The 24,522-nt window shown below is 36.1% G+C and overlaps 1 protein-coding gene across 1 annotated transcript in view; it reads left to right on the top strand.

Moving 5' to 3' along the window:
* The window catches only part of LOC130252567 (complement C1q tumor necrosis factor-related protein 7), a 114,406-nt gene that overhangs the window by 81,349 nt on the left and 8,535 nt on the right, over window positions 1-24,522 (top strand). The window contains exons 13-26 of the mRNA XM_056490231.1: window positions 2,341-2,573; window positions 3,461-3,638; window positions 4,822-4,978; window positions 6,090-6,237; window positions 8,278-8,416; window positions 9,242-9,445; window positions 12,760-12,852; window positions 14,652-14,743; window positions 16,463-16,630; window positions 18,059-18,164; window positions 19,511-19,620; window positions 19,740-19,836; window positions 21,024-21,122; window positions 23,635-23,811. Coding sequence (XP_056346206.1) covers window positions 2,341-2,573; window positions 3,461-3,638; window positions 4,822-4,978; window positions 6,090-6,237; window positions 8,278-8,416; window positions 9,242-9,445; window positions 12,760-12,852; window positions 14,652-14,743; window positions 16,463-16,630; window positions 18,059-18,164; window positions 19,511-19,620; window positions 19,740-19,836; window positions 21,024-21,122; window positions 23,635-23,811 — 2,001 coding nt within the window. The remainder of the gene's footprint in view (window positions 1-2,340; window positions 2,574-3,460; window positions 3,639-4,821; window positions 4,979-6,089; window positions 6,238-8,277; window positions 8,417-9,241; window positions 9,446-12,759; window positions 12,853-14,651; window positions 14,744-16,462; window positions 16,631-18,058; window positions 18,165-19,510; window positions 19,621-19,739; window positions 19,837-21,023; window positions 21,123-23,634; window positions 23,812-24,522) is intronic.

The raw sequence follows: 24,522 nt of genomic DNA, 5'->3' as shown, positions 1-24,522 counted from the left end.
TATCCTTCTAATACAGAAAAAAAAATGAGTTATGCATACATTTTATTATGTTCAGATACATTCTGTCTACTTAGAATTTGTTAGTCAGGTAGTTGTTAATTAAAAAATTAGAATGTATTAGGTTTTTGTGAGGCATTGTTTTTCTGCTACTGATTTGATTTTCAGCACTTCAATTCTTTCTTTCAGTTCAGTAGTTTTGCAGCATTCCTGTTAAATTCGTGTCTTGCAAAGAAAAAATGTGGATGAATTTTGTACATGTGAGTGGCGAAGCGAAATAGTTAAGGGTTGTTTCTAAGGAACTAGCAGTTGATGTCATTTCATGTAAATATATGTTTGGGAATGTCTCACTATGTTCAGGAATGTCTGACTGAAGGATTTAATTAAGTAAGCCTTTCACCTCTGAAAAACTTTATTGCTAACAGTCTGTGCTGTAGTTAAGGTTTCGGTTGTGCTTCAAGGGGATATTGAGAAGTACAGGTACTACAGTAATGCACTGCAACAAGATGATCTTTAAAATCAACTGTGGCAAAATCAGGTTTGCTTTCATAGTTAGGTGGTAATATACTGATTCCTCAGGGTAATCAGGATAATTGAACTTGAATATGATTATTGCCCAGCTTGAACACTGTGGGGTTTTGGATACTAAAAAAAAAAAATAAAGCTTAAGAAAATGTTTCAAATTTTCACAGTTTTCAAGAATCAAGTGTGTCTGCTGATACTTTTATGGAGAGTTTTGTCATGTACATGCAGCCACTGTTGAAGGCATTTAAAATATTTGAGAGGAAGCTGATATGCAGGAATTGGAAATTCCTGTTACCAGAACACAAGTGGGCACATGACTCATTCACAACATGTCAGTTTGCTTGTAGGGTAAGGTGAATAAGTGTAAACCTTGAAATATAGGCAGGTAGTCATGAATATAGATCCTAATGCAAATCCACCAGTTATGCCTTCAGAAATACCATTGTGGCATCTTTTTATTGCGCTAGTCACAAATTATCTTGAGACTGAGATGATTGTGATTCTTTTGTTTTAGAATGAAATTATCTTTCTTTCATACCCAGAGATGCTTGATTTATTTTACTCCAAGTACTTTTTAACTTAATCACTGCTGTTGGTTTCTTACAAGTACATCTCACATGAATCAAAGACACAACAGAATCACAGAATCACTAGGTTGGAGGAGACCTTCATGATCATCGAGTCCAGCCCATGCCTTAACACCTCAACTAGACCATGGCACCAAGTGCCACATCCAGGGATGGTGACTCAACCACCTCCCCAGGCAGACATTTCCAGTACTTGATCATTCATTCCATAAAAAACTTTTTCCTAATATCCATCCTATATTTCGCTTGGTGTAGCTTGAGACTGTCTCCTCTAATTCTCTCAGTTGCTGCCTGGAGAAAGAGACCAGCCCCACCTGACTACAGCCACCTTTCGGGAAGTTATAGAGGGTGATAAGGTCACTACAGCTAGGTGAGATTAAATAAAAAGCAGATACAAGAGCAAGAAGGATAACATAAAGTTAGGCAAAGAAAGAATGTTTTGTAAGAAAAATATGTTAACAAGTTGTTCGGCTTACTACTTTAGTTAATGAGAAGAATATGTTTGCTTTCCTTCCTCTTCTTTTGCTTATGATGTGTTAAGTTGTGAAGTGGCTGGTGCTTCCAAGCAGGCTTTACTTCCAAGTAATCTAGAAGTCTGTGGAAGGAGGAACTGTTTTGCAGTTGTTTAAAGCTGAATATGCACGTAAACACTGGAGTTCTGCAGTTTAGGACATGCTGAAAGGCATGTGTTGTTCTTCCTGTTTATTCTTGTTTGGCATGAGGAAGGGAAAGGATCATTCTGTTCATGCTAAAGATACTGCTAAGCCAAAGACACTTGTGCTCCAGAGTTTGTGGCACAGGTGGATTTGTTTTGTCAGTATATGTGCAGACAGTGCATCTCAAACAGCTGTCTCTACTGGTTGAGTCACCTTCCTTCAATCCTAACAGAATGTACGTGGCAACTCAGGCAAATGAGAATGCAGCACCTAGCCAGAATGTTCAAGAAACATGCTGGTTTTGAAAGTTGGTAGAGAAGATGAAGTAAATGTTTTGCTTGGAGCGCATTATGATTGTGAAGCATATGAATGGAATTTATTGCTGAATTCTGAAACTGATACAGTCCTTTACAATGATAGAAATCTTTTATGTGTTTGTGTGTAATACCAAAATTTTACTGTCATTTTACTGTACATGCACCATCTGTCTTTAGCACTTGAGAAGCAAGAGAACAAGAGAAAAAATTGCAGATTGAAACAAGTTCAGAAAAAAATGTTACTGTTTTTATATGCAGAAGTCCAAGAAGAAAAAGAAGAAAAAAGATACTCATGTAGATGAAGAATCAGAAGATTATGATTTTGGTGAGGAACGTATAAAACCCATCCCACCTAAAATGGCCAATAGCCTGGAAATAGAGCAGCAGGTCAGAGAAAAAGCTGACAACTGCAGAAGGAAACCTGGAGAGCCTATTCTAGTTCCTGAGCTGACCCTCTCAGGAAGCATAACTCCAACTGAGCAGTGTCCCCGGTAAGATAAATGTTGGTCAGCAAATTACTTTATTTGTGATTTTCTGTAATTTATTAATTGCTTGTTTATACAACTCAACTTCAGAAGCATGAGCTCGCCATTATGTTTAGTGTAGTGATAAAACTTATGCTTCTGAAGGTGATATAACTTAATTCATTTTCAAGTCACATATAATCTTGTACATAGTGCACTTAAAAAATGCATTTCCTTTGAACCTTTTGATATTCCTTGAGCATCTGCACAGACCAGGAATCTGGTTTCAGTGTAGAGTCTGGGTCACTGCTGGCACCACACTTTGACTAGCTAGTCCTTTACTTGAGGTCTGTGCTGTAGTGAACAAAGGGAAAAGAAAGAAATTGTGTACTAAACCAAAGATTGAACTGTGGAAACAAAAATGTACTTGTTTTCTGCTGCTTTTCACATTTGCACATACAATTTAACATACCTCTGCTGTATTTCAGTAATTTAAATACTGCTTTGTTTTATACTTAGTTCACAAATAGCCTCATCAGGGAATGCTGCTTGGCTGTTGTACTCCCAGTGACTGAAAACTTCAAAATTTTAACTCAATTTGATATCATTTGTTGTGCTTTGGAGGAAGGGAGTGGAAGAGAATTTTTTTTCCCTAGAGTATCTTCTTTTATATGGAGTTTGCTTTAGTGGATCCAAAATCTGACTTGATCATTTTACAATCATTTTGTATACACAAGAAGATAAAATAACTGTTAAATAAGAGTTCTAAAGTCATTCTTGTATAGTGACATTTTTGGAGAAATACCATCTATTTTTAGGTGGGTTTTGTCTCCCCATGAGAAATCAGATTTTCATTAAAAAATAATAAAAATGTTATTAAAAATTATATGATAGCTTGTTTGACATATTTACAGAGCAGAAGTTGTGCGACGAGAAGATGTGAAGAAACGCTCAGCATTTATAAAAGTCCTTTTCAACTCCAAAGAAGTGTCAAGGACTGTTACCCGACCAATAAGTTCCGATTTTAGAGTTCACTTTGGACAGATTTTCAATTTACAAATAATCAATTGGCCAGAGAGTTTGAAACTACAGGTAGATGTTGGTTTATCACAATACCTTTTAAAAGATGGTATAAAATATAATTACTCCTGTAATGCTTATGTTTTGCTCTGTGGTATGTCATAAAACCTGTGAAATACTTTTTGTAAATCATCAGTCTTACACTTTTTCTTTACTTCTGTGGCCTTTAACTTTTAACTTTGCTGCTGTGTTTTGGATGCTTATGCTTTCTAAATATGTATAGAACAAAACTATAGTTTGGATGGGAGAAATCAAATAATTGGGACTTGTGATTAAATGTGTTATTGGATTGGCCTCTTAATTTTGGAAAAACTGATTAGTGTTGTAGATCAAATTGCTAACATGGTCTTCTTAAAACATTATTTTCCACATGGTAAAACCCTCATGTTTACTGGAGGGGAATAAGAAGAAAAATAATTTTCTAGTAACGTCCATAACTGCATTTGACTTGATCAGCAGTGCACTAGATCAAGCCACTACCACGCCACATTCCAAGTATGAACTGATAAGTGGTTCACATGAATACTTTTCAGAGTTAATACAAAATATATTTAGGGGGAGCAGAATCAGGATCCTGCTTCTCCCTTTAGAAAACTCCTCTGGTTAGGTAAAACTGGTAATTCAGGGAAAGGTGTAAAAACCCCTTGTCTGCTTATTTATTTAACACATAAATTGAAAAGGAGAAGGAATGCCATTTTGGATTAAAAACATTTGAATGGACAAACCACTCACATCTCTCTGAGCCTACAGCTGGCTCGGAAAGAGAGAAGCAACCTGCAGTGCTGCCAGAATGGGGACTGTGTGCTAACCCTGCCTTTCATGTTGAGGGAGAATTAGGCAGAATCCCTCCAGAATCTTCAGCTGATCCAAGTGAATGTCAGAAGCAATTGCATATTGTACAGTGATGCTCTTTAGAGCCTGGAATTTGTCATACTTATCTCAGGTGCATTAGAGAAGTGAAGAACATAGGAAAAATTCTTGTGGAAAGAATTCAGATCAAGTGAGCTGCTGATAGCTGATATGTCTGCTAATTGGATATTTTAGAAAGTGAATTAATACAATTGCCTTTAACTATTTATTTAATGCTTAAGACATAGTAAATTTTTTCTCTAAATACCCTGCAATGTGTTTACAACTTCTTAAGAATGTACATGTACATTTTTTCTTCTATCCTTCGTATTTTTTTTTTCTCTAGATTTATGAAACGACAGGTATCAGCAGTACCACCTTGTTGGCTGAAGCATTCTTACCTGTTCCTGAGACTGCAGTTCTGACAGGCAGTGCTCCTCTGGAAGAAATAGAGTTCAGCAGTGATCAGCGTGTGATGTTGGATCATGAAGGAGTTGGGAGTGGTAGGGACTCTTGTTTTCCTTAGTTAAGAGTTCCTCATTTTGCTGGAACCATGTAGCAGTAGGAGGTTGAAGTGGGTTTCAGAGTAAATCTTTTGAGAGCCTTCACAGGTTCTGTAATTGAGTCTTCCATAATAGTCATGATTCTTATTATTGAAGATCACTGTGGAATTTTTGTCTCTTATTAATTTTAAGTTCTGTATAATAAAAATGTGTCTGTTTATTATCTGCTTTGTTGCATTAGTGGAGCTTTACAAGCTATAGAAGATGTTTGGGATTTTTTGACCATTTGAATAATCAGGTCTCTGACACTGCAGAGCAAGCAGATATCAATCGTTGTAGCTCCAGTGATTTTAATGTTTTAAACCACTGAAAAACTGTCTGTAGAAGTGTATTTGCAGAGTAATTTTTTGTCTTCCTATTTGCTTTGTTGACAGCCTGCACACACCTTTTCCCTGGGGCTTTAGGCTAAAGATAAAACAAGGGAGAGATAGGAAAATGAGAAACAAGGATACATAGTGGTATGTGGAACTTGCAAGTGTGTATAACGAAATTGAGCAGCACTGTGAGGTGACTGACTTGCATAAATTTTCCATATATAAATACAGATAAAGCTGGAGCAGAATAGATAAGAAAATGAGGAGGAAAACAAAAGGGTTAAAAAAATCATTACGGCAAGTGTGTGTGTAAATGTCACTGACTATGATGACCATATGTACAATTGTGTGTCAAAAGCTTTAGGACTGACTTTTCAATTATACATAATTCTTTTGACTCTGAATTTCTGTTTGTTTCTAACAGTATGCTGAATCTGAAGACTACCAGAAATATTAAATAGTGTGCATCTGTAGAGGAAAAAAATGAGCCTTTGGCATAGCCTTTCTTTCCAGCTCAAATGGAAAGCCTTTCTCTAGATGTAATGGAATCCTTCACTCATTATTATAGAACAGAGTTCTTCCTCACAGCACACAGTAAAATCATTGTTTCACATTAACCTTTTTATATAAAGGCATAGGTTATTTGACTACTCATTTTCTGGAAGTAGCTTTGAAAATGTTAAGATATTGTGTTTGAGTGCATAAATGTATTACTTTGGAATTTTCCCTCTTGATAGGTGTGTCCTTTTCATTTGAGGCTGATGGTAGCAACAAAATGACTTTAATGACCTCTGGGAAAGTATCCAGTAGTGTCTCTTGGGCAGTTGGAGAAAAAGGATTCCCCTTGATTCCTCAGGTATCTCAGCAGAACACAGGCATTCCAAGGTAATAAGACACAAATTTTCAGTGATTCATGGGAAATTAATTATACTAGTATTTTTAAAAAAATTACTTTCATAATCAAGACTTTTCATGATCTTTTTCCTTAAATTTGGATGTTTTACTTTGTGCTGTAGCTCTCTGCAGATGTCTTAGGGTACATGTTTTGGTAAATATATTTCAGTTATAAATTTTACCTTTTAGCATATTATTTATAGACAATTCAAGCTGATTAATTCAATTTTATGATTTTCTAACAGAGAGTGAATATATTGTCAAGGAACCTTTCTGTAATTATTTTGCTAAGAGCAGAAACTCCAGCTCTTTCTTATCTGAAGTGCATTTGGAGAGGCAGTGTCTCATTTGCCCTGAGGCTGCAAGTTGGTTATTATAGATTATTTGTCCATTTTGTTGCTTTTATTTAATTCCCTAAAGTCAAAAAGATGATATATAAAGGCTGCTTTTGTAATGTTCTTAGGTACCTTCACTATAAACCCTTAAAAGTTTTCCCATAGTTATTAATTCTGAGCAAGTATGACTACTTCTTTCAGCTAATTAGTTTGTCAGGTGTTTATTTATTTAGAGGATAGACATTGGCTTGCAAATCATTCTGTTACTATTGTTATCCAAGCTGCAGCTATTCAAGTACTTTGCTGATCAGCATATCAGAACTCTGCTGTCTTCAGTGAGAGTAGAATAGATGAGATTAAAATGAAAGATAGATTCCCAACAGCTAAGTTTAACTCTGGAGACTAATCAACTGTAATAAATGGAAAACTGAAGAATTTCAGAAGGAAGTTTTCTGGGAAACACTCTTCTTTGAAACATCTTATGGAGGTGAACATCTCTCTATGACTTTCCATTGTCTTTTGGGAAGGTCAGAGTCAGGATTTTCATGACTAATGTTAGCTTTTGCTGCCCATGAGCTTTTTAGCACAGTTGTGATTCAGTTGGCATTTGTTCAAGACTGATTCCTAAAGATAAACTTGATATTGCTGCTTTATCTGCTGCTCCAGTAACTGCTGGATATTTGGCTGATTCTAACCAAGCACAAGACAGACCTGTAAGTTTTTAAAGCTTTCTTGAAAATATTCAAGTAAGTAGAGATCAAAGACTGAAACTAATAGCACCGCTAATAAGAGAAGGGGCAACATCCACTCCAGTGATATTTGGCTAACAAATAACACACATGCCCTGGTGTATTGGCCTTTTGTGTCAATGTTTGAGTAGCAATGGGCCTTCAGAGGTGGCTTCTCTGAGAAGATGCCGGAAGCCTGGCCAGAAGCCTGGTGAGTGGGGCAGTGTACAAATGGTCTCCAGACCACAATACTTCCTTGCCTACTGTGAATACAAGAAACTGAGTAGGAGCACCCAGAGGATAAAGACTTGGGCCTTGTAGTTACAGGGAGGATCACAAGCAGTGCTGCATCACAAGAGAGAAGGCTGCAAGGGTTTCCCAAGCACAGGCAGTGTCCTCTCCAGCCAGCATGCAGTCTGGGCATGGCAGGCAGAGCAGAGTGCTGGCAGCAGTCCCAAACATGGTGAGAGGATAATTCAGGCCCCTGGGTCTATGCAGAAACAGCAAGGAGGGGGCAGAGACAAGGCCACAATGCAGGTCTGAAACTGCCATCCAGGACAGGTCAAAGACAGGAGCTAAGATACAGTGCAGGCAAGGACTGTGTGTTTGAGAAGTTCTTTGTCAAAACTTCTATGATACCTTTCACAGTGTGAGGCTATTTATCTTCTTACTTGCTAGTATGCAGCAACATGTAATAATGTAGGTATATCAGAAATGTGTCAAAAAGCACCTTATTACCTTGTATAAAAGTTGTCTTCCACCAGTTTCTTCAGATTTCCCCTTTACTTTGCTTTGTAGTTGATGATTCCCTCTGTTCCATACCTACAACTAAGAACTGTGTACTGGAATTTACTGTTCAGGTTGTGGGAAGCTTTTTGGGTTTTTCTAAAATTATTTTAAATACTTTTTTAATATTGCTAAATCAAATGTGTTTTAGGTGTTAAGTTCTGTCAATTCTGTCTTTTTAGTGCTTTAAAAAACATTGATGCTATTGCCTCCATTGGCACATCAGGCTTAACTGACATGAAGAAACTAGCTAAGTGGGCAGCTGAAGCAAAACTTGATCCAAATGACCCAAACAATGCAGCTCTGATGCAGCTGATCATGGTAAGTGGTTTTCAGAGCTGAAGGGCTAATGGAGGTGTGGAACTCCTAGTCACCAGGACCTCCCCAGGCAATCTGTATGCATGCCAGGGGGGTAGCAGCATTTTGAATTTGTGATGGACATACTTGTGTGAATGTTAAGAAGCAAAGTATCTACTAAAATTATGATTAATGCATTTAGTAGTGAGTTGTTTACATATTAATAAGTATGATTTATGAATCCATTCAGTAGTGGCAAAAAATAGGTATAAGGGAATGTGCATACAGATCAGTTAATAAATTAAAAACAAGTTACAGATTTTTGAATTTGTTGTTTCCTTAAAGTGCAAGGGAATTTCCAGTGTACTTGTGTGGGACTAAATAAGAAGCTGCTCATTAGTGAGGATTGCACAGAGATCTCTGATGTTGTAGAAGCTTCAGCTTTCCTAAAGAACAAATTGATGAGCTATTTACATTGCTGTTTAACTTACATGGCTGTTTATTTACATAGCTGTTTAATTTGCATAGCTATTTACAGAGCTGAAGTTCTGTAAATTGATCTCCTTTACAGTACAGCTTCCTAGGTTACTCTGACATGTCATGGTTTTCATACTCTCTAATCTTTTGTTTATGATACAGGGAAATAGAATTTTATTATATTCTGTAATGTATAATCTCATATACTTTACTCAGCTAAATGCTACTATAAAATCCTTGGTGTTTCAGTCTGTCTGATCCATCTGTATCACTTTTGCTTAAAATGAACATCCTTGCAATATGCATGTAAAACTTATAGGAGCTATTTTGTCACTTTTTATGAAAAAGTTATTATTTTCATTACTAATTTAGATTACCACAAGCGGAGAGGCACACGTTCCTGATTTCTTCAGATTGGAACAGTTGCAGCAAGAATTTAATTTTGTTTCTGATGAGGACTTTAATAGATCAAAGAGATTCCGACTTTTGCAGCTCAGAAATCAGGAGGTGGCAGAGTTCCGAAACTATAAGCAAGTTCCTTTACATGAACGAGAAATCAGTGACAAAATCTTCCAGGTAGAGTGTTATCTGAAATACTTCTTTTCTAGTTTAAATGCTTGTAATATTTGACTTGCAATTAAATCAAGCAGTTCTTTAAAGAATGTAAAGCTGTGCTGACATAAGAATTTTATTTCTTCACTCTTTTCCAGTGTTATTTTCATCTAATTAAAATAGCTTCCTTCCAAGGCAGTATTTCCACAGCAATACTTTTTTAAGAATTAAATAAAACAGAAAAACTGCTGTAGACAAAAATGTTATAAGACAGTTTTCGTTAACATTGAGATACTTTTTTTAAAGTGATTTTGGATATAAAAAGGTAAGTCAGAAATAATGCAGGTTTACGCTTATTAGCTTTTGAGCCCTTTTGGGGGGGGACTATTAGAAGCAATGACTCTAACAAGAATTAAAATCTTTTTTGTTTTATTACAGCCTATGTTACAGATATTTCTGTTTTAGTACATTGCTTCAATTAGCTTACTTTGTCCTTGCCTGTCTCTTAATTACCTTATTGAAATGCAGTGTGTGCATTTTTTTTTATTTAGGTTATACGTCAATTATTTTTACCTCAACTCTGTTATTAATGTTAAGTCATCCATTTTTTTGTTCTTAGCAATCCATGTAGCTGAGGTGCATTTTAGTGTGTTTATTGGCTTAGGACGATCAGAATCATCTCAGATTCTGGCAACTGCTGTTTCATCCCAACTTCTTCTGATATAGATTTATTTGAAAAAATTTTTTTTTTCCTTTCTATTGTATGATTCTTTTTTAAGATATCTATTAATCCAGCCATATCTTGCTCTTTGCAATAGATACTATTTTTTAAATTTTAGGTTAGTTTTGTATATTTTATTTAAAGATGTACCATGTTTGCTGTACCTTTCTGATCCAGTTCATTTTATAGACTCCTTTCATTCATTTTATGTTATCATTTGAAATTTGAAAACCATAGTTTAAGAATTATTTCAATGGAGGGTTGGCGTTTTTTTCCATTAAGGATAAATTGGATAAACCTATGATTGTCCATTCCAAGTTTATTTTATATGCTGTGATCTTCAAAACTAAGTTTCAAGTGATATTGTTCCTAGTTGGTTTACTAGCTGTTTAGCAAAAAGGTCTGAAAGTTCCTAGAATCATGGAAATACTATTTGGAAAATATTCTCTGGAGATCATCTGGTCCTGCTTTCTATTGAAGTGGTGGTACTGTTGCCAGTTCTAGATGAGGTCAGCTGTTTATTTGTCTACCCAAGTATTGAAAACCTCTAAATGGAAGACTCCAGTGCCTTTTTGGATAACCTGTTCCAGGGCTTCACTATCCTTCCAGAGATTGTTAAAAAAAAAAAAAAAAAAAATCTCCAACTTGATCCTTCTAAGTTGTGTTTAATGACTGATTTCCCTTGTTGTACTGTCTGGAACTAGTTGATTTTGGTGCCCTGTCCTTTGTAATTGCCCCTCAAAGAGTTGTGGGCAGACACTGCATTGCTCATTAATCTCTTCCTCACCAGACTGATGAAAATCTTGCCCAGTGCAAGAAAGACTCTGAAATACTGGAGTAAGTCCAGTAGAGAGCTACCAGATATGTACAGTGCTGAAGCACATGACCTGCAAGGAGAAGCAGAAAGGACTAAGGTTCTTTTTGCCTAAGCAGGTGAGGCTTGAGGGGGTTTCTTACTGAATCCTTCAGGTGCCCAGTGGTGCAGAGAAAACAGAGAGAGACTCATCTTAGAGGTAAGATGGTGATAGACACAAGTTACTCCAAGAGACATTCCAGTTAAATATAATGAAAACATTTTTCACAAAGAACATGTTCAAGTTCTTGAATTCATTGTCCATCAAGTTTGTAACATTGCCATCTCTAGAGATACTGAAAATTCAATTATCCAAGACCCTGAGCATTCTGATTGGAGTTGTTCTGACTCAGAGTTCAGACCAGATGACCACTAGCAGTCACTTCAAATCTACATTATTGTAAGATTCTGACCTCTTCTTGTAGGTCATGCCCTCTAGGCCTCTGGCTGTCTTAGTAGCCCTTTAGTGGATCCTATCCAGTGTCTCCATATGCCTCTTGAATTGGCAGCTGCAAACTGGCTGTAGTATTTCAGGTATGCCTCCTCAAGTGTCAAGTTGGAGAGGCTGGCAGTTCCCTTTGTCTGTAGGACATGCTGATCCTTATGTATCCTGTGGTTTGCCTTTTGCCAAAGAACATGTCATTGGTTGTCATCAAACCTGCACTTATTTCAGTCTGACTGTTCCGGTAGCTTTCCAGTCTGGGCAAGTGCATGAAATTACTCCACCTTCAATACAGAATTTTCGCTGCTTTAAATTGAGGCTTCAGTTGTCATAGTATTAAGTCATAAAGAGCCCTCTGAACTATGGTTCAGTTACTCATATTAATTACTCTTCCTAATTAAGTATCTAGCCAAGTATCCTTGGCTAAATTGCTGTCAGTGCATTGAGTTTCCTTATCCAGGTCACTTGTGAAGAAACTGAATATGATCAATCCTGGGGCACTGTGCAATTTAGAGGACACTAACCAGACATTGAGCTGTTTATCCTTACTGTTACAGCTCAGATCTGAAGACTAATTTTACTGAGTACTTTTACATATCTAGCTGTGGTTCTAAAGCCAGTGTGATTTGCAGATCCTTGGAGATCTCTTGATTTGTAAGCTCTGGTTTTTGCTTGAAAGCCGAGTGTTAGCTCTAGCCTCTTAATTTGTGACACACTTTCCTAAACTCATGACTAGAAGTTGCATCTGTCAGTAGAGTTTTCACTATCATCCATCAGGATAGTAACCACAACCCTGAGAGATATCCTATCAATGTACTTCTTCCTAAGAACCAAGTACAGTTCTACTCACCGAGTTTTACATCCTATGCAAAGTAATTACTAATCACTTGAAAAAGTACTTACTAGTATTAGAATACAGTTCAGATTTCAGACCATCTTCCAAAAATACTATGTAATTTCTGCTTAAAAGAATTCTTCCTGTCGAAGCTGCAATAAGTGAAGACACATCCAGTTCAAATGGAATTTCATTTTATAGCAGCAGGTCAAAGTTCAGCTTTAAAACAAGAGAAGGAAGTCATCAAGTTACTGATTGTAATTTAAACTACATGAATCTTGTAACTGAATATTATTTTTGTCTCTATTCATGGAAATTTAGCATATATTGTATACACTAACATTAAAAATAGCTTTACAAACTTCTTATATCTGCTGTGGTTTGCTATGGTCCATACATTATTAGTAATGAAGTATATAGCATTTTTCTTATATATGATAAAGTACTGAATATATATTGAAGCACAAACTATAATAAATATCTTTAGGACTATGAGAAGAGAGTGCAACAGAGGGATGTGATTGACAGCAAAAATTACCTAGATGCACACAGAGCAGTTGTTGCCAACTATCTACAGAAGGTAAGATGCTAAATATATGGATCCTCCATATTCCTATAGGCCATATGTTACTTCTGTACTTGGGTACTTTAACTCCATGAATACTAAAACCTGATTCATCTCTAAATGTGACCTACAGACATCATTAAAATTCCAAGTTAGGCCTGAAACTGGTGTAAGTGAACAAATGGAGGTCTGTGTTATTTAATGCTGTTGAGAATGATGCAATATGCAAAATGACCAGCTATTCTAGATATTTCTGACAGTTCTATAAATTCTTCTTTGCTCCAGTGCCCCAGAGATTTGTACTGCTGAGTCCCAGGAATTCAGTGATTTCCTTCCTCCTTGTTTTCCTTGTAGGCTGTGATGCTAAGAGGCTAATTATCTCCATGAAAGTGGCCCTCATCACTTCTAAAAATCATTTAATGTAATACACAGTGTCTTGTCCTGCAGCCTAAGGCAGAGGGCATATCTTCCATCACATTTACCTTCATTGTGGTATTAGATTAACATTCCCTTTATACTGATTCAATTTATTCTTCTAGTTTTCATTATATTAAGATGACATTCTCTTTAATCCTTAGGAAAAAAGAAGGAAAACATTCATCATCTAACCAAGAAAAGTTTACAATTTCAGACTGGCAAAAAATTAAGTGCGAAACATCACTACCAGTTTCCTGCCAGTTATGTAAATATCAAAAGGTGTAGCAAATCCTAGCCTGCCAGCAAAACAGGAAATATGATGATAAGGTTGAATTAAAGTAGGACAAAACAAATTGTTGGTTAGAAAGAATGCTTCATGAAAGAAGCATAGAGAAAAAAGTGTTTAAATCTTCCAGGCAAGTGCCAAAGTCCAGATTCAATATGATAGTATAAAAAATTATTTTAGACAAAGCTGTCATGTCTGTCTCAGCCCCGTATGTTTGCATGGCATTGAACATATGGGTTTTGCAGCACACTGAATAGTAATGGAGTAGTACAGAATAGCATATATTATAGTACCTTTGTTTGCCTCTTTCTTAGATTAAATACAAGTAGCCTTTTTTAAAACAGTACTTGGATATTTTATACTTCTGTCAATTGTCAGATGGGCTAGAAAATTAGATTGCTCTTATGAGAACTGAAATTCAGTTCACTCTGAAATGTGATATTTATATGTGTATTGCTTCTGATGTTGTACTAGCACAGAGTATAAAGCCATTACTAGCATTAGGGCTAAGAAAAAAGGACAAAGGCAATATTCTTTCAGCATGCTTCCACATAGTCGTTAGGAGAAGAGGGAAGACTTTCATCTCTGTGCTTCACTCTATGACCTCAGCAAAGATATGAAAGGAACTAAGAATTTTAAACATTTATTTGAAATCACAGTATTTGTAATACAGGCTTCACCAGTTCTGTAGTCCAAAGTATTTCTTTTGATCCACATAACTGGTACCATATATATTTCTCTACAGCCTTTTTTGCAGCTTCATTTAGATATGGGAAAGAGATGTCTGTTAGTGTCATTGGTTGTTGTAATTGTTTCTAATGGTTATCTGTAAACAGATAGAGATATAATTTTTTGATTGTGTGTTTCATATATTCTTCTAGCCAGTATATTTCTAGAGAGGCATTGTATTGGTAAAATGAGCTGCTTTTACATTCTAAAGAAATAGCTGGTGGAAAGAAATTTTTCTTTCAACTCTGACCCTTGTAAAATTGGGAAAAAATGAAGAATACGTATGTGGATGTTTTGTTTGTATTTAATAATCAGAATGCAAATATTGGCACTGAGTTTGGTTTAGAAATGCAGTTTTATCTTTTCTCCCTCCCCATTCCAGGTTCGAGAATCAGTAATCAACCGTTTCCTCATAGCAAAACACCATTTTGTTCTCTCTGACCTTGTCAATGAAGAAGAGATTCCAAGCCTGGGGTAAGAGAGCTATCTTTATTTGTTCCAAATAAAAAAATGAATGTAAAACCACCTGCTTTTTTATTTCTATTTTGCAAAGTCTGTTGATATGACTAACTGATGTGACTTTGTGTTTAGTATGATAGATAAACTTCCAATCACTGTGTACACCTCTGCCAGAATAGTGTATTGATAAATAAAATGTAGTAAAAACTTTTTTAAGAAAAAGTCTGGTTTTGACAGAAATAAAGTGACAGCGTGTAAATAAGATATAACAGGATATAATGCATTTCTGATGAGCTGAGCATAGCCCAGCTGGTGCCAGATTGAATATTTCCAATTTTCAGGCAAGTATCAGAGTTAGAAATGCTATCACTGACTGGTTCTGTAGGAGATGCCTACTTACAGTCAGTGCCTCTGCCCTGCAAGTAATGTGCAACAGATTTTTAACTGCAATTTTCTGTTTTACTTCCCATATCCTTCTGGTGCTGATGCTGAATATTGCCATATGCTTTTTATGTTCAAAAAAGATACTGAGTTTGGAAATTACTGCTTTTCTTGTCTAAGATTATTGTTTCTTTTATTACTTGAGCACTTCCTTTGGATTTTTGTTTCAAAATCCATATCTTTGATTTTGACACATATCAGTCATCAGAGCACAGATGACTCTTAGTGTTGCTCACTTAAAATCTCTGTAAGTAAACAAGTTGTGAAAGTTATTTTTTTTCTTTCATGTAGAAGTTGCTTCTGTTCACTCTAAACACAACACCCTTATAATATATTCAAAGTGTTTTTCAACCTGTATAAATCTAAACAGTCCCATCTGCTGGAGATACAGAGACTTGCTCTTTTACAGAAGACTTCATACTTGGTTTTAGCTGATATTTTCATATCACAGTAGAGAAAAATCTGAACAAGGGTACAATTGTCATGTAAATGAAGTCAAATGCTTCATTTATATTTTCTCATCATGAATCCTAATTCATATTTTATTCTATTTGCAAAGTTTTATGGTTACTGGATTTAAAATATATCATGGCTTGTTTAATATTCACTTAGTGAGATATTTCAGTAACTCATGATTTCGTGTTATTTTAACAGTAATTAGTGTGGGGGCTTTACATATAAGGAAGAAATGCCATTGGCTATCAGTTTTTCAGTTTTTAAATGTATATTTTGAGTGACTGTAGTTGATATCAGTGATGTAAACATTACATACGTCTGCATGAATGAAGCACACATCTTCATTAATTTTTTTTTTCCTTTGGTTCTGCTTTGCCTTGGGTTATAAGTTCTGAGGGTCCAGGGTATGTTGTGGTATATTGATCCTGCTTCCCTTCTGTAGCCTGTTTTCAGTGCATGTAGCTGTGTAGTTAGATGCTTTGCCTCTTCCATACAGTGTTATCATCATCTGCTAGATCCCTTGTTTATAGCACTGTAGTTTAGATGTGTCTTGAAGCTGTGTAATTGTCTTTTTTACACCTTACAGAGTTTTAGGGGAAAAGAAACCCTAACAACCAAACTTTTTGGCACATTGAAGTTATAGTTCCTGAAATATAAGACAGAAGTGGATTGTGCAGTACTAAACAATTGCAACATTTTGACATTTCAGAGAGTTTTGTTTGGCACTAGCAGGAGCAAATGTTTCCTTTTCGTGTTAGTGCATAATTTTCATGTGTGTCATGGTAGAATGCTGGATTCTATGCAAAACTGACTAAATAACTGGTTTATGATTATTAGCATTTTGGGACTTGGCCTCTTTAAACTGGCAGAACCAAAACGACCATTAAGGCCAAGAAGAAAAGAAAGGAAGAAGGTCACAGCACAGAATTTATCAGATGGAGACATTAAACTGTTAGTGAACATCGTCAGAGCCTATGATATTCCAGTGAGAAAACCAGTGATGAGGTATGTTTAAAAGCTTGTTTCCAGTACTGATTCCTTTTCTGGCTTCTACTGTTTTGAGGACAGATGAAGCAACAGATGTTACAATTTAGCCATGTGTGCTGTTTTGATTCTCATGATAAAAACATACATATATACATTTATCTTTCTATTAATGATGATAAAGGACTGATATTTTGAAAGTTTGTAGATTAATATAATGATTTTTCAGTAGCTGTGAAATTCAGACATGTTTTACCAGAAACTGTCAGAAAGATAATTTACAGCTTTGACAGCATTATAACTCTAGTATTACCAGATGAATTATCCCTTAAGAAAGCCTCTTGGTAATACTCAGGGAAATTTTAATTAATAATATCTTAATTAAATACCAAATACAAATATTTAAACATCCAATTCTTCATTGTGGAATACTGTATTTGCCTCCTGAGTGCAGCATGTTGGTCTTCTCCTTGATGACCCATTTCAGTTAATAGACTGAGCCTAATGTGGCTCTAATTTTAAAGGTGACCTTTTTACTCAGGCACATTAAGACTGCCTGCACTGCGTGATGGTGTGTCATGCAGAGGCTGATAGTCTGGTTTAGCTCCAGAAGCAATGTATTAATGCAGTGTTTTCTCTCTCCCCCAAAATGAATACCCCTTGCATTTAACTCAGAGGTATTTCCAAGCTGGGGACAATTTAGCACCGTCAGCTGTTCTTTCTCTTCCTGTATTAGAGGTTCTGTTGTACTCTGTAAATAAATTGATGCTGCAAAAAGCAATTCATTGACAGGAAAAAGAAGGTGAAAAATTCAATTCATTACCAGAATTGCAAAAATAATTAAAACTTCAATGCAATCTTTTTGCATTATATGATACCTTATTTAGAGCTGCTTTATAAGTGAGTGGTTATTTTTTATGGTCTATAATGTGGTCTTATCACAAAAAAAAAAGTTATGTGGAAGTACTATAAAAATAAATGTTTTAACATATATTTTCCTTTACTTCACTCATGGCTTGACAAATCCGTAATATTCATATGAATTCTTTTTTGCCATAGAGGCCTTGCCTGAATACCATTAGATCTACACTGTTGATGAATTCTGCAGGGATTCAGCTTCTTGAACTTAATAACTTGTAACTCAAAGAGATTGTGTGGGGTAGGGAAAAATAAAAGTCTGTAGTTGATAAACTCTTCAGAAAAGTGAGCCTCCAGGCTCAAAGTACTCTTTTGCAATGAGACTTGTAAGAAATACACACTCAATACCCATCTCTGGCATTTTATTTGAGTTATTTGGTCTAATAAATATCTTTCCAAGGTTAAAATTGTAACAAAAAACATCAGGAGTATTTCCAGAATTCTGTATGGCTAATAGACAATGTGAGAAACTTGTATTTTATAATGAATTCTCTGTCTTACCTGGTTGCTGTTATCTGTTTCCTCTTGTAGCAAACTTCAACAGCCATCCAAATCTTCAAGGGCCTTTAAAGAGATGTTTGCAGCCTCTCCATCAGCTCAAAGCTCACCCAACAGCCCAGATTGGGCATTCAACCAGGTATGTTACAAAACTGACATTTTCTGTGAAGCTGCAAGCATTCATTTTTTCCAGACAGCAGCATTCACCCTCAGAAAGAAACCTAATTGGCAAGGTTGCCTTGCCCACTCCTTCATCTCCAAAAAGAGAGTAAAGCTGCAGAAGGTTCAGAGTAGGGTGATAAGGATGTCAGATACACAGAATGGCTCCTGCCCAGTGATAAATGGTGGGACTTCCAGCCAGAACAGCCATACCTGCGAGGAGGAGAAATATGGTAGAAAGGCACAAAATCACGAGTCATAGACACTGGGTAAAGATTGATTATTTCCTGGCACTGTAAGTACAAATGTGAGTGATGGGCAAATGAAACTGATAAGAGTTAGATTCAAAACAAGCCTTCAAAAGGTGTTTCTGGTTCTTCCTTCAGCATTCGGTGCCCAGAGAAGTTGCTTATGTGTATTATGGATGAAAGAGGTTTGTTTGTGCTGAAGTGGGTATTGGACAAGTATGTGGAAGAGTGATCCACTGGGAGTTACTTAATAGAAAAATCATTACAGGCTTAGGAAAGTCTTTCATCTGAAAATGTTTGAAGTCTGCAAGAGTAATAGGAGAAAATACCATCTATGCCTGCTCAGTTCTTACTTTTCTGTGTGTGTTGGCTGCTGGCTGTTTTCACAGGCTGCACTTCGGGTCCAGTACACTCCTAGTCTAAACCAGCACAGCCATTCTTATGAAATTACAATTGCTTGCTATTTAAAACTAAATTCAGCATCCTTCTGAGTTAAGATGAAAGATCTTCAGGGTTTTTACTGTTTTCCTTACGATTTTCCTTCAAAATTACAGCTTTTTGAAACGTAGAAAAGATTGAATGTTGAATAAGGCATTTTTAATCACATTAGGGATTTGTTTTGTCTGGATGAAGTTGCTTATCTGTCATAGGAGCCAGTTTCAGGGGCAGCTGGGATTGTAGCTGTAGGCTTCTTGGATTACAGATAAGAGGATGCAAGTGCACTTTTTCCACTGGGTCTGAGTCACATGTTCTGTTTCAGTTACTTTCCTTGATTAGATAGCCTGTAGGTTTTCTCAGGAGAAAATGTGGTTTTGCCAGTGTATATAAATATGTCAAGTATTCTGAATACACTGAATAAACTTTTGGAAATGCTAGTGCATAACATACTTTTTAAAGCTTCATAAATGCTTAGAAACCCATGAAGTGCAATATTTAAGGTGTATTAAAGTTATATCTGGGCTGAACCACCTCGATTGCCACAACATATGTTTTTCTAAATGCATGAAATTTGTAATTTAACGTGCTCTGATGAATTTTCACAGAGGCCTGTTTCCTTTGTTTTGATACCTATTTATAGGTTTTGGTCCGTCCTTTTGTAGAAGTTTCTTTTCAGCGAACAGTCTGCCGGACAACAACAGCAGAAGGTCCAAGCCCCTGCTGGAATGAGGAACTTGAGCTTCCATTTAAGTATGACAAAATGAAACCAAATTATTTCTGCATAACAGTAATTTAATTTGAGCATGCAGATTTACCCTCATTTTCCTGTACTGTTCAAATCACTTTTTTGATTTATTTAACCTCTTCAGAGCTCCTAATGGTGACTACAGCACCCACAGTTTGCAGTCAGTAAAAGATGAAGTCTTCATTAATGTTTTTGATGAAGTACTTCATGATGATGTAGAGGTGAGTACATAATTGAAGGACAGTGTACATTCTAGAACATTGTGAGCTTTTTCTGTGTAATAGCTTTCTCCCTCCTGTGCCTCTCTTTTCTCTATTTTGTCATTCCTTACAATTTTATATCTAGGCAATACTGCAAGGTTGTCAGAGGAAGCAATCTTTACAGTGTTAACCTTTAACAAATTCAGCTTGTACCATATAAAATGCTGCTAGAATTGAACACATGTTTATAATATGTTTTACTAATATTTAATGAAATTCGAGATCCTAAAATTGAGAGGCATCATGAATTGCAATCTGAATTCTGTTCTTAACCTTAATCAGAGTGTTTTACTTCATTCCAGATGACTGATCCCAGTTCTTGTATTTTTTACTATCTTGTTATGCTTTGTCTCATCTTGTTTTACAAGCTCTTTGGAGAAATATTTTTAAAAAACCCAAACCATCTATTGGTTGTTTTTATTCATTTTTTGAGTGAGACAAAAATTGCAAGTCCTAGTAACAAGAAATTTTTGTAGGCTCTCAGTGTTGTCATAATTCCTTCCCTTGTTGAATCCAGTGAAAGCTTTCCTAGTCAATTCAGCAGACACAAAAATAGCAGCACTCAACATTCTTGGATACATAACCCAGAAATAAATAATGCACACACTTCACTGAGAACAGAATTCTGTCCTCAAAACTGAAATGATACTTGGTGAAGCAGAAGGAAGAAAGCTACACTCTTGAAACTTGGATGTCACGCAAGAGGCTTTTTAAAATATAATTTTAGGCTGATCTTACAGAATTTGAAAATCTCATGAGCAGTACACATGAAAATAGGTTTTCCATTTCACAGGGTTTACTTAGCTTTTCTTACAATTTTAACTTCAAAAAGCTTTTCTAAATACTAATAAAATATTTCATTTACTTCGTCTCAGAAGAGTCTTGTGGACTCCTTGTCAGAGTTTTAAGTTCTCCATCACAGATTATACAGGACTTAAACCCTAAGAGTGCAAGCACATTGTATCATGGACTGGTGTTCTTTTGTGTTTTCATCATCTGGTGTGCTTGAAAGGTGTGCAGAATAATTACTGCTGCAGTAGTAATGGAACTGATAGTTACAGAAAATAAATACAGATTTTTTATTAATGATTGAGTTAAAAGAAATGAAGCTGTCTTACAAAGTGTTATGTTGGGCAACTTTTTAATAGGATGATTGTGAGAGAGGAAGTGGAATCCACACTCGCATTGAGAGACACTGGCTGGGATGTGTTAAGATTCCATTTACTACCATATATTTTCAAGCAAGGGTAAGTGATTTTATTTGAAGTAAAATACAGAACTGAGAATGGAAAAGGGCTGGAAATTGAATGTCAGATTTAATTATGTTCTTTGTAATTGTTAGTTTATTTTTATGGAATTATTTTAAGATGTCTTTGAAACAACTGGGATTTTTTTGACAGATTTGGTGATTATCTCCCAGTAAGTTCAAGGTTTTGAGGGGAGAAGAGATAAAATATACTCCACAGTGACAATGCAGCCTGGTTTCCTTCAGTAGTAAGGTTAAAAGCACAGATTTTTGAGGTGGTTTTCTCAAATGGCTTTTGAGGGCTCTGGTATTGCGTGGCCTAGATAGATGAACCAGAATAGAATCACCTATATAGGTGAGGAAATTTGAGTGCTTTTTTTCACATTTTCCATGAATCACAAGATTTTGATCTTTGCCTTTCCCAGTCCATTCTTTCTTCCATTTTTAGAACTTTTCAAAAGAAGCTTTTTTCAAGAAATAGCAAGAGTTAGTCATGGGAGTAGTAGTAAAACTTGCACTTCTTCACAGAGGAAATACTTTTTTTTTGTCCAGCCACTTACACTTATCCTAGACTTAGTATAAGGAAACTGCTTCTTTCCATTGATAGTCCTGTCATATTGTAATGCAACTATAGGACTTCTTCTGCATGGCAGTTGCTTTTATGTGTAAATAAAATAATCTGATCACAAAAGTCAGAATCTTCATGAAGGAAGAAACTGAGACATCAGTTGCATTCCTAATGACACATTAATTTGCTGTTCTGTGGCCATATGGGGCACTTTTCAGAACCTTAAGGAATTCAAGGAATACTCTGAGCCTCCCAGATTCTTTGGGTGGAGGGAAAGGGTATAAAAGTCTCATTTAATTTGAGTGCAGTGCTTGGTGATCATAGTGGTTTTCTTGGGCTATCTGCAAATCATAACAGAATATTATTGTCGTGGGATTCAGGAAAGCATGGGATACTTTTCATTGCTGAGAAATTCTGGACAGTTTATGTCTACCCAGGCTTAGTCCACTTGTTTCTGCTAGTTTATTAATAATATGCTCTCTTTAATTTGGGAGGCTAATCAGTTGATTTATCAGTTTGAGATCTGTGGTGCCCTGCAGCATGAAGCTTTCTCTGATTTTAAAGAAGACGTAAGTAGCAAGAAGATCCGACCTTCTTTTTGTGAGTCTTTGACCATCCTGTGCAGGCAATGTCACATTATGTGGCCACCATTGCTATAGGTTAACAAACAAGAAACATCATCCAATGCTCATTTTTAGGGAATTGTTCCATGTTGAATGAATGAAATCCACCTGGGAAGTGTGTCTGCTCACACTCATGAGAGACTTAATGGGCAGACTTGGCATTTTAACAGCCTGCTTACCAATACGTATTGAAGGACACAACCACCATCCATCTTTAAGGATTTCCCATACTGATGTCAACCTCTGTTCTTCCACTTCTTGGTCTTTCTGCTGTAGAACCAGAGTAGTTCCAGAATTCCTGCCAGATACTCTTCCAGCTCTCTTTGAGGAGGTGGTGGAGTTTGTGATTGCTAAGCAGAGTGTGCTTATGTAGATCTTCCCAGCAGTAGAAATTCTTTGCATTTGTACAGAATTCCATATGGAATATAAAAAAAGCCTGATCAGCATAGTGGTTATATCAAGGTGCATCTAGTAACTGAATTTCAGTAGCAAATGAAGAATTTCATCATCCTGTTCTAATATACTGCAGCAGAAATTTTCAGTGATATATTTAGTTTTCTCCTCATCAAAACTTAATTTTGTTCTTAAATGTTTGATGAGCCATGCCAGTGAGTCACCTGTTCATTTTCCACATCCACTCAAGGATACGTTTCTTGTGGCAGTTGCCTTAATAGTGTCCAAATCAGGAGCTTAATTTTTTTGCTTTTCTTTTAAAGCTGGGTACTTCTGCTATTGAAACCTGTCCAAGCAGGTGAGGGGCCTGCCATCTCTTATCTCACCCAGCCCTGCAGAAAGACCTTAATCTCTGTTTGGGAATATAGCTCAGAGGGAGCTGCAAAGGGCTGGTGAGTCTGTCAGAGCACTGCCATGTGGAAGCTGGATAAATGCTCCCAGCTCCAGTTCCATCCAAGAAGCATCAGTAGGTTGTGCATGGAAGAGGATCCATCTCTGAGATGCTGGAGCATCATTTCATTTTTCCAGTTGAACAGAGTAGAGTTTGCTGTTTGGAAGAAAAGTAGTGAAAGGCTGACATTCTTTCTTTCTCTGTGAACTGGTGTGTATGATTTCATTTCATTAAATATTAATGTTCATAATATGCAAGAGAGGTTGAAATCAAGTTGTATTTAATATATTTAACAATGAGATATCTTGTGTTTTCCCCACAGTTAATATAAATGCCATATTCTCTCATTTTATTATTTTGTAAATTAAAATAACAATAAAAATAAGAAAATATGCAGTCACAAACAGCAAATTTATATGAGAGGGAGCTTCTGTATTTTTTGCTTTTAATGCAAAGTATTTCTTTGTATCTGTTATAGATTGATGGTACATTTAAGGTCAATATTCCTCCAGTCCTCCTTGGCTACAGCAAAGAAAAGAACATGGGCATGGAGAGAGGTTATGATTCTGTGCAAAATCTGAGTGAGGGCTCATATATAACACTGTTTATTACCATTGAACCACAGCTCATCCCTGGAGAGTCTGTCAGAGAGAAGGTAACTAATCACTAATTCATCATACTCTTGCTCTTTGTTTCCAGTGGTGCAGTTCTTGAGGTGCATATTAATATGTCTCTCCTTAGTGTACCAAAGGACATGAATGCAGAACATTCTGCAATGTACAGAAGGACATTCATTCAAATTTGGAGTGGTTAATTTCAAATTTTTTATCTCAGTTCAGTTTAATTAGACGCACCATTAAGTGAGATGTGCACTTAATGCATGAGAAATAACTTTTCCCTGGTATCTAATTTTTATCTTAAGAGAAAGCAAATTGGCATTCCTAGCTGTGAGTATGTAGTTTCTCATGTGAACAAGTTTACTTGTGTGAACAATAAAGCATTTGTGTGAGTATTTGTGAACTGTGGACAAAAAGGAGGTGGCAGGTGCAAAGAGTATTTTCTTGCTGCTTTCTTTGTTTATACTGTTCAAATGAGCATTTATTATTTATGGCTTCATACATGCCTCGAGATCTTGATACTAATTCCTAAACAGCAGCTGCTATTTTTTTCAGTTTCATTAGTGAACCAGAAGTGCCTTGGACTAACAACAATAATCATTACAATTCTTTGCTGCAACTCTCCAGATGCAACACATACACTCATTATAGAATGAGTTTGGCATATTATGAAAAAAAAAAACAAACTAAATAATTTGCCATGCTTTCTTTCTATTCATGACCTGCAGTTAATTTGAAAGGCTTGTGTA

Source organism: Oenanthe melanoleuca, chromosome 4 (assembly GCF_029582105.1).
Source record: "Oenanthe melanoleuca isolate GR-GAL-2019-014 chromosome 4, OMel1.0, whole genome shotgun sequence".
In the NCBI taxonomy this organism is placed as follows: Eukaryota; Metazoa; Chordata; class Aves; order Passeriformes; family Muscicapidae; genus Oenanthe; species Oenanthe melanoleuca.
This window is presented reverse-complemented; position numbering and strand designations above follow the sequence as displayed.